General features: G+C 43.8%; 1 protein-coding gene across 2 annotated transcripts in view; it reads right to left on the bottom strand.

Annotated features, from left to right (window-relative positions):
• The window catches only part of raraa (retinoic acid receptor, alpha a), a 142,370-nt gene that overhangs the window by 12,454 nt on the left and 111,913 nt on the right, over positions 1–18,003 (bottom strand). For both annotated transcript variants that reach the window (XM_026178896.1, XM_026178895.1), the window contains one exon: positions 2,753–2,901. In XM_026178896.1, the coding sequence (XP_026034681.1) occupies positions 2,753–2,901 (149 nt within the window). The remainder of the gene's footprint in view (positions 1–2,752; positions 2,902–18,003) is intronic.

Here is an 18,003-nt window from a genome sequence, read left to right as displayed (position 1 = left end):
ATGCCAACAATCAGAGGGGGGAAAATGGATACGCCCACTCAGCTTTGAACCAAACCTGATATCCACTCTGTGCCACAGACAACTAAAATGCATTAAATGTCTAGAAATCCCAACTTGCTAATTTAAAAATAAAAACCAAATTGTATATTCCTGAATTGGTCATTCCTTCTTAATGATAGTTTCACAGGATAACCCTTAGCCACTGAGGTCGTTAGCATCATCAAATCCCAGCATGATGGTTCTGGGAAGAAAAAAAAACAACACCCATCAACTGTGTTTTTTGGTTTTGGTTTGGAGCTTGCATGCTCTCGACATGCCCGGGTTTTCCCTGTACTCGTCCAAGGTGTACCCCTGCCACCTGTCTTATGACAGCTGGGATAGCTTCCAGCCCCTGTGGCCCTTAACTGAAGATGATGAATGTATAACTAACAATGTATAAATAACAATGTAGCTTGCCATCACCAGTGTGTGAATGTGTGTGTGAATGGGTGGATGACTGGATATGTAAAGCGCTTTGGGGTCCTTAGGGACTAGTAAAGCGCTATATAAATACAGGCCATTTACCATAACTAACTGTAGCATGTAACAAGCTTACTAAATACAGCATACTTAAGTAGCTGTGCATCACCATTATCTGCACATCTGTGGGGGTGAAAACTAGGCATGCACCAAATATGAAATCCAGCAGTTCCTGACGTTTAATATAAAAATTAGACTGATCGCACATGCTTTCCTTCGTACCAAGAAAACAAAGAAATCTTTGCAATAAATGATGTTTTCAAAGCCTCTTTCAGCTCCTTGAAAATAAACTGGCACCTGACACTGGTAAAGGTGCAAAACTGACAGATGAAGGGAAACCTGACAACAACATGTGTGCAGTTCACTGCTGGTGTAATGCTAAGCATCATCCTGTTGTTCAAACTGTTTGCTATTATAATCTGACACCACTCACAAAATGTCATGCACATGCCGATTCTAAATGAAATTATTTCAAATATATTTTAGACATTCACGTATTTAAATGGATTCATACATGTTTTCACATATTCGGATATGGCAGCACACAGTTAGGACACTTCTGACCCTCCTTTGCTTCCAAAACTTAAAACAGTAAAATAAATACATATTCAGATACTCGAGTTCATACATGATAATTACAAAAGCGGTGAATAGTAAAAATATCAAGAAGAGCAACTACAACATCACCATTCTCGTGCATTCAGACACTGAACATCTTCTGCTGTAAACAAAGACTGACAGCTCTGCCAATATTATACTTACATATATTTCCATTACTACTTATCACACGTAAGGACATGCAAAAACTAAATTTCATCTTGACCAAAGTGGTGGCTGGAAACTGCTGTCTTTTGTTAAACCAGCAGTTAAAAATGCTACTTGTTAATCGTCAAACTACCAGGATTTTCCTTGGAAAGTGGATGGAGAAGCACAATAAGCAGCATTGTTGTTGGCCCAATTTATTTACTCTGCCAAGCATTAACCTGCTGGAAAGCCGGGTGTACTTTGTATCACACTCCCAACTTTCCTGTGCTCTCCTCCCTTTGTGCATTCTTTTCCTTACTTTATCCCTTCCCCCTGTGCTCTGGGGCGCTGACCATCTTTTACTTTTGGTGTCAGTGAGTTCAGCTGTGGCCCCTGTGCCCTAATCGGCTGCCCCTCCAGCCATCCCAGCTTCTCTCTCTCTCCTCTTTTTTCTTTTTGCTTCTTCATGCCTTCCAGAGCACAGTCTGCTCTCTCGCTCTCAACCAGCTTAGGCCTCTCAGCCTTTGAATGGTAGCGTCTGCATTTCTACATCCCGCCTGAGTGTGTGTCCTTTAATGTGGACTTTTCTTTTTTCAGTACCCGTTTCCTTTCATTAGGCTACTATCCGTGCATGTATGGAAACAAATACACACTGGCCGAGGAGCCATTGGTCACAACTAGTACACCACCCTGCCTGTGCCAAACATACAGCATATTTTAAAGGCGAAGACTTTCGCTTTTTTTGATAGCTAGAAGACGACCAGAGCGTAAACAGAAAATATTAACAGCACGTTGGGTTTGTGAAATGCACACACCGTGCAGATATAAGGTATGCACCTGGCAGTAACATTACATTAGATTGCACAGATCCCTGCTCCTCATCTCTATCCTCCTCCGAGCTTACACAACTCTGGCTCCTTGCCCTGGGAGCCGTGAGATAAAGAAGTCTGTGTGCTCACACTAACAGGAGAGCGTGTACACGTGCACACAGCAGCTATCAACTGATAACAGAACAGATGGGCGTTATGAGGCCTCTTCTGCACCTGTGCAACATGGCTGTATTGATAATGGACAACCGATGCAGACACGTCAGCAAGAAGGCGATACGAGGAGCAGCAACACTCAAAAAGAAAGAAAAAAAAAAAAAAACGATGACTAGATGACAAAATTTCACATTTTGTTCATGATAAGAGGCACATTTATCATATACGTGTAAAGGCCTGAGTTTCCATATTCTTGATTAGACAGCTCAGTGATAATGTCAGTGATAATTCTCAACATGCATTCAAAGACATCTAAAGTCAACAGAAGAAGAAGAGAAAAAACAGGGGGTGTGAAATACTCAAAATGATGTGATTCATCATTTTTATCATATGAGCTATAAAAAGTTTTTTTTCTTTTTTCTTTCCAGTGGAAATCACATGAAAGCAATAAGATTGACAAATATCTTGCTTGCTTGGCAGATTCAGAGGAAGGCCGGGAGTCTCACCTTGCAACCCTCACAGGCGCTGACACCATAGTGGTACCCTGAGGACTTGTCCTGGCACACAAAGCAGGGCTTGTAGACGCGGGGTGGAGGGGGAGGCGAGGGCGGGCTTGGCACTATCTCCTCTGAGCTGGTACTCTGGGTCTCTATTGCTGTGGAGAGGAAAGAGCAACAAGAGAAAAAGGTTAGTGGACGCTGCCAGATGGAGCTCCGGCACACTAGCAATAATCAATGAGTGGGATAAACGCATAATCTCGTGTAGACACTCACACAGATCTTAAACAATCCAGTGCAAACAACATGAAGGGGGAACGCTCTCAGTTTCAAGTGTTTTCAGATCAGCCACAGGAAAGATGCCTTCAAAGAACAAACACTCTTGCACACACACAGGGAGCACAAATGAATCCACCCCTCTACAACATTCTTATTTACAGCTGAATACGTGGTTTCTCTGCCTCTGTTTGGACATTACACAGGGGGTTACATCGCAAGCAGGGTTCAAAGGCAGGTTTTCTCCAGGCGGCCTCGAGTTGTGCCTTTTAAATTTCGTGCTCTTTTTAAGTGCTTCAAAATATAAAAAGGATTAAGGGTACACGCTGTACTAGTCAAGAGAAACAAGCTGATTCTCACCAACCAAGACAGGTCTTTGAAACTCCACTACCCCACACAAGCTTATTTAATATCACACAGGTAAACATGAGGTTAATTACTAAGTAAAGGGTGAAATGACAAACCAAAGAGCAGTAAGGTGTATCAAGTTATTCCAAAGTACATTTGGTGTCTTATTGTAGCATTTCTAAAAAAAAAAAAAAAAAAAAAAGTCCCTTCATTCTTATTTTGAAAGTTCAGTCACTTCTGACCAGCTATCTCTGGTCGGCACGCTGACCAGGTTTCTTTAGTGACCGTTATCCACAACATTTAGCTGCTTCACTGGCGCCTCGTCCAACAGTCGGAAGTACTCCAACTCCACAGACTTGGGACTGCAGGTGGCGAAGGTAATCCTCCTTCCACATTGGTTATCAGCTGCGAGCTTGATGTGCTACTCTAAACAGAACCAGCAGCAGGTGGATAATAGATTCATGAACCACTACACCGAGCTCATTGAGGCAGGAATACAGAAACGTGGACCGAGGGCCAGTTCGGCTATAAAAGGGAGACACACTGAAGAGGCAAGACGATCGCTCTGCACCCTTATTTATTTGTCACAAAGAATAAGCACCACTTTATAAATTGCATAACTGTGTGCGGCGGAGTCTCTGTTTGAGTGAATGACACACACATACAAACAGCATGTATCCTGTCATATCATTTGTGCATGTACATGGTAAACAAAGCGACCAAGGATTATACAGAAGTAACCTCCCTTCACTGGCCTCAATGTTTTGTGTATTACAAAACACAGCGCTTCCATTAGATATAACAACACACATTCACAGCAAAGACCTCCACCCTGTAACTTATAAATGAAGCCAGAAAATAAGCCACAAACACACGAGTGATGGAGCAGACTGGAGCTTTAGAATCCCATGCTATGGCACTCAAAGCAGGTTCAGGTTCATGACATGCAGGTGTGCACCCTTTTAACCCACATTGCTCCACCCAGCATCATCAGCTTAACAGAGAGAGAGAGTGTGCGTTGGCAAGAGGCTTAGGAGTTACCAGCACCTCAGTGCTTGTGTGTAAACAAGCCGTGTACAGTATATTATCAGAGGGGGTTGGCTCAGCAACACACTCCACGTGACTACACTTCAGACAAACCCTGCGCTTGCATGGTGCCTGCACTGCACAGTGGGCAAAATAACAAAAGAATGCCTGCCTGCCTGCCCGCCCCCCACATGCACACACAACTATCCTTTTATACTGTCTCTGTGCAGGTGTCTACTTGCCAGTCTCTACGCGAACAGAGCAGATGGTGCAAGAGAAGATTATATTCAGAACAATCACAATAAATCTGACACCCTTATATGTTCCTGTTTCCTGGAAAAGGGTAACAGACACAATCACACTACACCAAAATCTAGTCCCTCCAAAGCCTGCTTGTTATCTCTGCCATCAGGAGAGAGAGAGAGAAAGAAAAAAAAAAAAAAAAAAAAAAAAAAAAACATACTGCGTGTCCGAGCGGGTTTCAGGTGTCGGAACAGCTAAGCTTCAAAGTAATAAAGCTCACTTTGCATCAGCTAACGGTGACACTTAATAAGGCCTAGCATAGCGAGAGGCGTCGTTTATGAGGCCCAGATGTCGTATGCCACTTTCGCACCGACGGCGACCTTTAAAGCTCTTGGTGTAAATTGGTCAATGTGATTTAAGGGGGGAAATATGTGGCTCAGAGGGGGGAGATAGTAGTTTTCATTATTTTTAAAAGCAAAAAAAAAGTTTTATGGAGTGAGCAGAGGGGGGATATGGGGAATGAAAATGATCTTTTTGGATAATGAAGGGTGGAGATAAAAGGAGGAACAACAAATCTAGTTTTAGGGAAGAAAACTGTGTTGTTTGAGTAATAAAGCAAAAGACAAAAATACAAAACAGATGAACTGCCTACAGACATCAGCTTTACTCCTCCCTGAAGCTTCAGAGTCATCAGCAGCTGTCCAAGAGACTATTTGAAATCAAAAGAAATCTTCAATCTGACTCACGATTCCCCATTTAGTTGAACTCGTGTGATCACCCGTTTAGTTGTGCTTGGATACAAAGAACGGGACTAAAGTCAAAGCAAGAAGGTAAAGCTCCAACCTGCTTTCGATCATATTTTATTGGTAAAATTCGGACCTGAAGTGATCATTTTAATTGACAAACACAGAAGCCTGGGAAGGATAATCAATGCCAAAATCAGCTGTATCCATCTCACACCCGCTGCTGATGGATTCACTGCCTGCAGGCATCGTAGATGGAGAGAGGGGGTGGAGGCTGTCTCACTGCGCAGCAAAGTTTACAAGATTTGCCAGATTTTAAGATGCGCGTCAAATTAAGCTTTCATTTTATCTTGATCATAACAATTCATATAAGCCAGACATGGGCACTGTAGTGGTTTAAAACATACTCTCAGACTCAAAAGTATAAAAAAGCGTGATAAAGGACACGACTGGCTTCTTGCTCAATGCATACACACATAAAGAGCAGAGTTATCAGCTCTAGATTGATCTTTCACTTCACTTGAGCTCATTACAGAAAGCATCAAACTGGAATCTTATCCAGAGCAGCAGGTGATTTAACTGGACCAGAACCTCACCAGCATCTATCATCACTGATATCAAAGAGGTAACGTGTATGCAGAGCCTAAAGGGTACTAAGAGACGCTACAATACCCTGCCATAGCCGGTTCATCCTGGTGCCATCTGGCAAGCAATTAAAAATAAAATAAATAAATAATAAAAATCGAAAAAGAAAAAAAAAAAAAAAGATGTACCACCAGACATCAGGGTAGCTTCTTTGCTCTGACTGTGAGGCCACTGAATTCACCCTCCTACGCTTCATCATGAATTAAGCTTCAGTTATCAAATATCTCGTCATTCATTTTTTTTGGTAATACAAAGGGAACGCATCTGTTTGGTTATACAAGTTAGTGTTGTGTAATGATCACTGAAATTAATCTTGAAAGCGGAATCAGTGTCCTCATCGCCGCATCTTTAAAGATTTATGCGTCAGATGAGAAAACTCAAGCTGCAGCTCAACCATGAAAAAAATAAAATATTTGCACTAAATCGGCAGGTGGTATGGAAAGAAAAAGCACCACCCTAGACTTAACTATATTACACAAACTTCTGTTTGCACTTCAATCCAGGCATTCAATCCAATTATAAACATAACAGAGAATAGAGGGCAGGAATAATACATCCAAGAGAACATGTGTGGACATATCCAGAAAAGAAATTACAAATACAGGAGGTAATTTTGTCCGAAGGACGTGAAGGATTCAGTCTGAATGAACATGACAAGGACGACAGATTGTGGGCAGGGAGACGGCCTGCCCTTTGTTTGCATATTGCCGTTTTATTGGTGTCATTATGAGCCATCTTTGCCCATGCCACTGGGCCATGTAGTCACCACACTCATGTCAAACAAATTAAACTTAAATAGAGCAGGCCTTACATAACACCGCATCTTTTCTCATTACGGATAGAAGGGAAAAGAAAAAAAACATTCACAGTTTTGCGCGCTCTTCTGCGCCTCTTGATGTGGACTGATTACAGCCCTGCATTATTAGGGTGACCACAGAACTATTCATCCACATTAAAGCTGCCATCATTAGAAACACATAGACAAACAGATGTGCCACCCACAAGCACACACACACACACACAAAAATCACATCTATGGTTACATTTAAAGCAGGCTAAAGGGTCTCTAACGGCCATTTAAAAAAGACCCAACAGTCGAAAACAAACACACAGAATGTACACTCGCTTAATGAGAGCACCCATGGAAATCTGGGACACAGGGATAAGAGTCTGTGAGAGGGCTGGCGACTGTAATTAAATACAATGGCTGGCTTCTGGAGCCTTGTCAAGCTGAGGCATGGAGCAAAACAATGGCAGGCCTGTGGACAGCGAGGCAGAGGAGCTCAGAAGAGAGGACAGAGCTATTTAGTCCTTAAGCAGCTCTCACCCAGGCATTATTCAACACCAGCCTGCATCCAAGCTCTGATCAACACCACCCATCTTACAAGCCTGCCTTTTGTATGATCTGCAAATATCATACGCACAAGCAGTGGAAAAACTGACTCACGCTCGCCTGGAGAGCTTCCCTCAATATCCTTGAAACACGTTAACACTGGGGATGTGTGTGTCTTTTAAGGTTTCCAGATCCGAGCCCCTTCCAGAGCTAAGTCACCGCTGTTAACTTCAGCTAGAGTATCACTCCTTTAACCAAGGCAGAGCAACAAAGAGCAGACAATAACCTTAGGGGATGTCGGTAGGAGTTACTGATAAGAAATCTATTGTGCTTCAGTGGGGAACTGAAACACAAACCATATGGTTGCAACAGTTGTTAAGCAGACACAAGGGTGAATGAAAGTCTGCAGCAGCCTGGAATTTTGTCAGACGAGTCCCAGCAGCGGGAATAAGCGACACAGACTGCCAGGTGTAACCAGCGAAAACCAAACTTGACATGGCGATGACTTGGAACTGCAGAACTTCCCTTAAAGGAAGCTTTGTCTGACCGCTGACTCGTGACCGTGTCTGAGAGTTACGAACGGCGGCTACCAATGAAAAGTTTGAAGCATTCTTTGGTTAGAAATTGTAGCGAGGAGCCAAACACAAAAAGAACAGAGTTATCTAATAAAACCAATTCTGAATGACCAGTATGTCCAAGCACCTTGATTTAATTTAGTTACACATCTCCTTTGATTCCCAGACAACTCTTATACACATGTGCGTGCATGTGAATGTGCACGTACGTGCAAGCTACCCCCAGATGTCTTAATAGCTTAATGTAGTGCGGTGTTCTCGAACTCAGAGCCAAAGCATTTTTGATTTAATTAAGTTCAAGTGTGAGTGGTCTGTAATGCTGCTCTTCAAATTCACTTTGCATACATCATGAGCCACAAGTGCACTTAGAGCGAAGCCGAGGCCTCCCAGCCACATCCTCCATAAGCAATTACCGCAACACTAGACTTAAATGGACAAATATGCACGAGAATGAAATGAAATTTATTCTTATGATAAACTATCCTTAGATGTAATACTGACACAAGATAGCCTGGCTAACATCAGCACTTCAAAGGCATCAAGACCAAGAGGCATACACGCTCTCACACATACACAAACCCCACTGGCTATTATCAAGCCTCCAGACACCAGGCCGTCTCGGCCCAGTGCTGCCGAGCAGTTCTTGAGGTTCAGCTCTAGGTTAGTCCTCTGAGATTTGATTACCTTCATCCCCACTGGTTACTGGGGCCAGCTGTGAGGCATATTAATGAGATTTCACCATCATTAGGGAGAAGCTAAGTACATTAGCAGGCTGGCTGGTTGGCTGGCTGGCTGAACTGTAGTAAAGACTATTGCAGAAGAGGAAGGAGAAAAAAAAGGGATGGAGAAAGAGACAGGGCTTCATCGGGGTCCTCCACTTAGCTGAACCCTATTCAGTCAGACTATTGCGCTCTCTGGGTTCCATTAGATTATCTGGACACACAGACATGCACATGTACAGACACATGCCGGCCATCTGTACGCTACGTACGACATATAGACTTCCATTTGTGTTTCTGTACAGTGTGTGCTGGAGAAGAGACATCAGACAGACCACCATGCCACAGGCTGCTGCATTAGGACTCGCTTTGAAGTCTGCTTAAAATAATGAGGTGGGATGGCCGATGGAACAGCCCTGTGGATAGAGAAAGCCTAGGGAGTTGTAAGCCAATGTATCATGACTGTCCACAAAAACGAAAAGCAGCAACCTAAGCGCTGTAACAGAGCAGCAAGCGAGCAGAGAAGGGCATCATTCATGCACGGTGTTTGACTTTTACCAAATATTCAGACTTTATTTCTGTTTTTCAATGTAAGGAATGCGTGTAAGCATAACAGACAAAAAAAAAAACAAACTTACACACATATGTACAGGAATGCTTTGTCAGCACTCTTCAATTACCGAAGGGGGAAATGGGACCGCTTCCTTGCTTACGGGGAAATCCTGCCATTCTCTAACAAAGCGTCATAACAGCTCTCTGCTGAAAATGGACTGGGGTTCCATTCGCCGCTTTCACACCGATTACTGAGGACACACACACACACACACACACACACACACACACGGACTGACAGCTGTAAGGAGACGACCAGTAGGGTGTGTTTGTGTTCAAACACAGAGTGCGAACAGTTATTAGATGGGAGAAGGGGGAGGAAACTGGTGGCGAGGCCGACAGGCGTAAGCGAAAACACACGCTCACAAACAGGAGAGCCCGGGGAGGTTAACATCGGGCAGGAGTGGAGCGCAAAGCCTCCTCCGCTAAGTGAATTTTTCCAGTTCATCCTTGCCAAATGTGAGTCCCAGAGCTTTGAGCAGCAGTCATATTCAAATTTCTGCTTGTCAACACACAAAATAATCAACAATATATAACTGAAGTTTTCCTGGTGGAGGGCTAGCAATGGTAATCATGTCTCCACAGCTGTTTTCATACAAACTGCTGGTAACGATGAGAGAATGGGGCGAGGACACAAGCGGTCCATTCGCTTTAGCCCTCAGCAGGAGATAACCTGCTTTGGATGTGTTCACACTACAAGCATAGATAACAACAGGCTGTTGACTGTGAAATCACCTGACAATTACCTGTGCTGCCCTAAAGCAGAAAATCAGCATAATCAGACATCGCACGGACTCTGTACTGGGGGCAGTTGGTGTAAAGACCATTTAACCTGTGATCAGCCTGAGATATTGAGACATTTGCGCTCTCATGTGAAGTTCCTTCGAGCAATATCTTTTAAATCAAAATGGCTCATGATTACAGCTTAGTTTGAACAATGTGAGTGTGCCACCTAAACATGCAAAGACAAAGACTCATAGGTAAGACGAGCAGACTGCTCACAATCAGTGCTCATATGAAGCTGGGTTAGGGAGATTATTGGGGATTGCCTTACTTCCCTGGATGTGCTCCACCTAAGCTGCTGCATGTAAAACCTTCATTCTACCATCTCAACGTACAGAGAGGGGGCAGAGCGAGGTGACGAGAGGAGGACAAAGTGACAGAGGAACACGTGAAGTTACAGGACTCTGTCACTAGCGGGTCTCCAGGCTTTCTGAGCATAATAGCGACCACATATTTCCGGAGTTGTGCAACAACAACTGATTCCAAGCCCTGTTTGAAGGTCACATGATTCACATATATATTTCAAATAAAGCATCGGACGTCACACTGCCCTTAATGCAAAGGAAGGGAAGCTCAAACTGACAAGTTTAGCCTGATTATATCATTTTCTGCAGCAGATGTAACATCACTTCCACTTAAGTGAGTGCACTGTGGTCTACATTTCAGGGAAATGACAGACTAGTATTTTGCAACCATTGCAGATATCCAGATTCTGCAGAGAGAGTAGAAATTGATGTGACAGCTTAAGTTTTTATTGTGCACCATGTTTTGAAGACTTCACTGACTCAAGACAAAATTGTTTTTGATGGATAACGCACCAAATTGGGGCCAAACACCCCAAGCCGCCAAAATAGTCCCATCCCATCTAGACTGCAAGAAAAACACACACGTATGTGAGTGATAAATGAGGGCCCGAGCAGAGGCCGAAGGGCAAGGCGGTTCCCGAGTAGGGAGTCTTTCTTGCCTGTTACTACGATCTCTCCTCAACACCAGGAAATGGTGATGTTTGTCTTGGACCAGGAGTGGGGAAAACAGCAGGTTGGGTTTAGCATGGGTAATTTATCTTCACACCTGGACGAGCAGGAGTGTCTGCATGCATAAATGTAACAGTGAGATGCACTTTTATTTTCTGCTTTATTAAGGGAAATAACTAACAAAAATGTAGTTAATCAAAAAGTCTTGTATGAAAAGAGCAAAAGTTAAAGGATTTTAAATTGGCGGTTGTCCCCTTTAAGGTATCCTCGTGCAGCAAACACAGCTCTCAGTGCAGATGTTATGCTTGGATCTCTCATAGGAAGTCCTATTCTGACCACCTGCTGGTGCAACTTTCACTGGATATCCTCAATATGTCTGAATGCTGCGTTAAATTTCAATTCTGAGAAGAGGACAAGACATTTTTGGCTAAATTTAAGGTAGTCAAATGTTTCTCAGATACAACAAGATGATGAAAGAAATTCACATGACACCGCCAATAATAGGGTGAATTTACGATACAGAACTTTGGGAATTTTGAAGAAAACAATGTTCCTGGTTGCACTCCTGATCTGATAAGCGTTCTTTGGAGATACAGAAGGTTCTTTCACAAAGACCGCTGCTTGTTCTGTCATTAGGTCTTAACCAGAGACCACTCATCACCAATTATGATCCTTTTCGTGACTGCATTAGCATTACAAAAAAATTTGTTTACTCCTTTACAAGTTTGGGGTCGATGAAATTGTAAATGTGCACCAGCAAATGCTCACATTTCCAGGAAGCGCTCCAGTTCTAACACTGGAAAACTATCTCTGCATTTTAAGACAACTGATGTGAAGCAGCAAATAAGTTTATATTTATAAATGCAGTCAAACTGTATCTGGCACTTATGTAAATATGGATCTGCCTCTCCAAACATGTATACTGTGTCATATTCTGTATGTGTCTCGGAGCCTGTGCGTGTGAACACCAGCATCTTCTTGTCAAGGCGAGGCCTGGTTTTTATCAGCGCAGTGGCCCCCATTATGTTCCCAAAATCCTTCTCCAAGGGGCCCAAGAAAACTTCCCACTCTGTGCTGCCAGGACTCTGAAATAACAACACGCCAGGTTTTCCTATCACAAATGGAGAACGAACTGAGAACATGTGTGGACAAACTGGATCGTGGGGGGAGGGAAAGAGCAGAGAAATGAGTGATTCAGCATATGGCAAAGGTGAGCTCTACGGGTGCTAGACTTTTTAACGGAGACTTCGTGTTAACCTCAGTAGCTGCTATGTCCCGCTGCTGCTGCTGCCACATGCTGGCTTTTGGTACAGCTAATTCTAAAACACATTTCATAAATGCAATAAAACACTCCAACATTTAGGGACCCAACTGAAAGAAAAACAAAAAGACAAACACATCAGAAGGCATCCAAAGACTGCCATCTAGCTGGAGAGAACCACAAGATCCCTGACAACAACGCTCCCTTGCAACCACGAGTGATGCGGTGTAACTCTACCCAGCAGCTGTCCATGCCTGCTGACTGACACTGGGACTATGTGAATTGGCACTCGCCCCGGGCTGACTGGAGATATCTGGCATGAGCTGATGGTGTGGGACATGGTGGTGAGCACAAGGGGGCAAAAGGCAGCCCCTGTAAGCCAGAGGATACCAGGATGTGCTCTGGAAAAGCAGCACATTTTAGTAGCCTGTCGAACTATAGTGGAGACTCCGTGATAGTGAGTGCAAGAATATAAGCTCTTGATTAGAGAGCCATTAATCCACATGATGCCCACAATGGATCTGCCATTGAACATGGAGTTACTTTAAAAAGCTGATCACACACATTTAGCAGCTGTATAGAGCTGAGTATAATGACTGACCTACATTAAGGGAGAGAAGAGGGGAGGCAGGGAAGCGGGAGGAGAGAACATCTGAAGAAAAAAGACGAGATGAGCGACAGGACCAAGGGAGGATGGTGACACGTGAGACAAACATTTCAAAAGCAGGACCCAGATAAAAGCTCCGCATGCTGGCATGTTTGCTTTTAGACGTTTAGTTCAAAGTAAGAAAAAGCAGAAGGTGTAACCACAGTGTAACCTTCCTTTGTCAGCCATTATAAAAGGGAATTTACGCAGCGTTTCTGGAGCAACATACAGCTGGGTTACTTCAGTACAACTCAAGATCAAGGTCATCATCGGATCATAACAGGAACACATGCAAGTAAAACCCCGGCCCTTTGCAAACTGCTCTTTAATGTTACCACTCTGACTTTAAAAACGACTTCATGAAACATTAAGCCTCTCTGTTACAGAGTGCCTGCATTGGTTAATTATAGAACTATGCATGAGCAGATGACTGTGTACATGTTTTTGGGCTTTTTCCCCCCTAAGACAACAAACTGTACTCATGCACACTGTGAGCCAGGAGGGTGCCAAAACAATACTAATCCTGGGCCACCCAATACAGACTCAGTGTGTGGTCTGACAAAAAAAAAAAAAAAAAAAAGCCTTGAAGGTTAGCATTTACTCATCTGGGTGATGCAGTTTTGCAGAGCCACTTAGAAAGAGTGCAACATAAGCTTCAATTCCCTCTATTCCCATAAAAGCCTCAAGGTCAGTGGCATTACAAGCAGAGTTGGAGGGTCAGGGGCCTGGAAATATTCCTGTGACCTTAAAGTAATCATGGAGAGAGACAGGTGCTGGGGAGGAAGGAACAATGGTTTAGAGAGAGGGTGAGTTTGTGAACACTGCACGTCTTTTTCGAAAATTACAGTTGAGTGATGCGAGACAGATGATTTCAGTTAGAGTGGAGATCATGAACACATTTCTGCCTTTAGCATTTAAAAACAACGACACACTAGGAAATGCTGGAAAGTGCATTTGATAAAGGAAATGAATTACGTTCACACACATTAACCGGGCCCTATTCATCTTTATTGGCAGGAGTGCCACACACATTGCCTCTCCTGGTGTTTGAAGGCCAAAAGGCCTTCATGAATACTTGTGCTCTAGTGTTTGCACTTCACTTGCTAACAGAGAGGTTATCTGCCCATTGACACTCACTAATCCAATGTGGCTGGCAGCATTCAAAGTCCTCCGTTCTTAAGCGCATATTCAACAGTGGAGGAAGCGGGTCGTAAATATGGGAGGGAGAAAAGGGCTATTTGCATTAGAGGGCTAAAGTGGACAAGGAGAGGCCTCGAAGAGGTAGATAAAAAAGGGGGGACAAGGATCAAGAGGGGGGAAAAAAGAAGAGGATCACGAGGATCTGGAGAGAAGAGAGGATCACCAGGGACAGGCTTTGTCATGTTAAATCGCTTCTCTCAGCCCATGTTCTCCCTTTCTCCTCCTCCTCTCTCTGGAGAATACAATAGTCAATCACAGGGGAATAGATTACAAGGGTCCGATCTTCTCAACTTCAGAGCAGGATAGTGACATTGGAAGTGGGCTTGAGGTCGCAAATAAGCGTGTGCAGGACTCAAGTGGGTGACAGCGTGTGCTCAGGGCGAGCAGCGACCCACAGGGCAGAAAACAGAACCCAACAAAACCTACAGAATACCTCGAGCGCACACAACTTGAGCCAATTTCAGCAGGGCCAAATTTTAAATTTACAACATTGAAATCTCTACATCTATATATGCAAAAATCCACTATTTCATTTGTGTGCTAGTTAAGTAAATGAAAAACACACTTTCTAATTTTGGCCTGTTTCAAAACAACACAGCAGAGGTCAGAAGGCAAATATTGGTTATGAGGCAATAAAAAATGCTTTAAAAAGTGCCTCTTCATCACGCCATTTCTCCCCAAAATTAAGAATCCTTTTAGGTTTGTCACTTCATTTACTTGTCAACATGAGTTACAGGTTCTAGTTAAACCTTACATCTGCCTTCAAGCCTCAGCAGGTTAATGTGCATTCCTTTAACATAGACTGCAAACATAATGACCATGGTTCCCTTCATAAATTAGCTAAAAGTACCAATGTCAGCTTTAGAGTTAAAAGGGCATTGTGCATGTAAATGGAGGCATCTGCAAGAGTCTGGACAAGATGATGCAGCAGGCGTGCCATTATCCTGTCACTAGTCTGTTAAAGAAGTCAAAGATGCTATGACCCAAGGGCTTTTTTTTTTTACTAGATCGGCAAAGTGGTTAGAGTGGCCTAAAGACCCCTCGGAGACAGCTGACATATGCAGAATTGCCAGACGCAGAGGAAAACAAGCTAAATGCAATTTAGTGCGGCTGCCCATCCTTCATATACAGAGATTTGGAGCCTATATCATTGCCTGACGAGGCCGCACATTTGACAGAGCCATTCTGCATAAAGCAATGCGAGTAAATCCAAAGACGAGAATAGCAGCTTATAACAAAAGTTCCCCTAAAGGCTGCACAGCCAGCCAAATCTTCTCCTGCTCATGCCCCCTAATGATGAGTGATGACAGGCGTTTTATTCAAATGTCTGGTGCACAGTGTCGGTGGGGCTCCTCGGCGAAGATGTGAGCAGAGTGAGGGGTAAAACTGGGAGGCAGCAGGAGGCACATTCAATTGCATTTGATGTCAGTGCCATCGCAATAAAAAACAAAAAACCCAAAAGCAGAGGTGCATGTCAATAGCGCTGGGACATTAGGTTTGCTCTGTGTTTAGGACAAATGGCTGCTGACAGCAGGCAGAGTCATTAAGGGAGTGCAGTGGGATGTTACTAGAATTTAATGGAGGACATGTTTAGCTTCCTCGGGTATGGGTCGTGCTCTTCCCTTCTCTTCCCCTCTCTGTGGGTGCTGTCTCTGTCTCTGCAGACACTAATTTCCTGCATGGATCCCTGACCTTTCAATATAACCTGGGGGAACCATTTGATCACAGCACAGACACACATAAACCACACACCATTTCCTGTGATATGGCTGCCCACCAGTCAGTGGGACTGTTTTTTGTCAGACGACATTGCCTCTTAGAAATGGAAGCCTTTATCATAGAACATCAAGTAACTACATCTTCCTCAACTTCCCTTTTTTCCTTCTTTTTTTTAAGAAACAGTAACAAAACTGAAACTGACTTTCAAAAAAAACAATCTAGTTTATAAGTTTTGTGAGGTCGCCATTATTGTCAAACTAGTTTAAAAGTGAAAACATGAGTACAGTTGTGCTCCAAGCCAAGCGCTTGGATTAGCCTGGTGTTAAAGCTTCCACCTCTCCCTCCTGTCCTTCCCCCCCCCAGGGTTCAGTTAACCCCAGCTGGCCTTTGCCGATTCAACTGCTGCCTCTGCCAGCCCTGTGACCTGGGCTTCATTATGACCCTCGGGGGCGACTGGGTCTCGTTTTGCTGCGACCCAGTTCCACTGCAATAGCAATGTATGCCACTCCCAGTTAACTCTGTCCATTAAGCTAAGTGGGGCCCGTCAATTATTCAACAGTTTCCAATGTATAATTAAAGAGATAAGGTGTACTGTCATGAATAGCGGCGCACGCAGGTGAGGAAAGACAGCAGTACTTTTAATTCAGCGTTCTTTGTTATCATATATCTGAATGGCAAATTTTTTTCCAATGTGATGAGAGGGATGTTCAGAGAAACAATAATGTTAATCAGTAATAAAAAGCAGCAGCAGGGTGTTTCATAATCATTAGATAAAAGACAGGCGAGAGGACAAAATGAGGAAGTGGAGAATTAGGGGAAGTGGTTTAGCATAGGGATGATGAGAAGATGAGAGCTGCATAGAAAGAAAAAGATTCACGGCCCGAAGGATGAGTAGAACATACTGTGTGTTTATTCTTATGCTTTAAAAAGAAAAAAACAAAACAAAATCAACTCATTTATAAATCACACTGAACTCAAACGAGAGTGAGTGCAGAGAGAAAATTAGGCCATAGTTTTAAAAGCAAGAGAAAGCAGATTTACAGAGCTGCCCGCCCGCCCACCCTCCCCCCCTGCTGTGTAGGTGTGCGTCCTGGGGGAGCCCGTGATGTTAATACAGTTATTAAGCCTCTCCACTGAAGCCTGCTCCACCTCCTCTACCCCGAGCATCAAGGAGTTCTCTCTGCCTGCCAGGCAACGGGCAAGCTTGCCTCTTCCACAATGAGATCAAACAGACCCAAGTAGGCCAGCTCAGGGGAAGCCTGTGATGAAGCGTCCCACTGAGCAGCGAGGGCAGGTGGGGTTGGGTATGTCAAGCCCAAGGAGAATCCCAGCAGGCTTTAGGAGAAGGGGTGGGGGTTAGACTTTAACCTTGCGATAGCTCCTCCTTCACTTCTTCTTCTCTTTAAAGTCAGCTGACCAAGATTCCCATGCACCTCTTCTTGGAGTTGGGGATTACAGCCATGAAAGGTTTTAGTGAATGTATATGAGAGCTGACTTTTTCTCTCGTTAGCTTCAAGGATATGTGCAGCCATCAAGGAGGTTTGCAGGTTGATAAGACGTGCACGGCGTACAGCCAGGAAAGCCCCCCCCCCCCCCCTCTCTCTCACAACCTAACTGGTTACCCCTGCAGCAGGGTGTAGGTGTGTGTCTAATCGCTGCGTTACTGCGTTATAATTCAGACAGGACAGGGAAGATTAGTGTTGCCACTCCTGCCTGTAGCCAAAGGGAGCAAATTTGGACAAACATCTAGACAGCGTGCAAAAGTTGTTTTTCTAAAGTACTAGCAGGTTTTTTATTAACATTTTATTTTCCACTTATCTGCAGCAGTTTTTAACAGGAATATAAATGAAATGGCTAAGTTTTGACAAACATTGTGACAATGCTGGCCAACTGGCTCGCACACATTAGGAAGATCACAGGAGGGCGTTTTGTGTCATGATGACACTTGAAACTAAATGAAAGGAAAGAAAGTTAGTGACTAAAGAGATGGGCAAGATAAGGCGTAATGTGCTGTAACGTGGTAAATAGGACGGGGATATAGGTCATTCTGTACCAGACTCAGTTCCCCAACACTGGCCTGTTGGCAGCTAATGGATGCAGGCCAAGTCTCTATCAGTCGCACTAGAACACTAATAATATGAGTCACCGTGCCAAGAA

This window comes from Astatotilapia calliptera, chromosome 8 (assembly GCF_900246225.1).
Source record: "Astatotilapia calliptera chromosome 8, fAstCal1.2, whole genome shotgun sequence".
Classification (NCBI taxonomy): domain Eukaryota; kingdom Metazoa; phylum Chordata; class Actinopteri; order Cichliformes; family Cichlidae; genus Astatotilapia; species Astatotilapia calliptera.
This window is presented reverse-complemented; position numbering and strand designations above follow the sequence as displayed.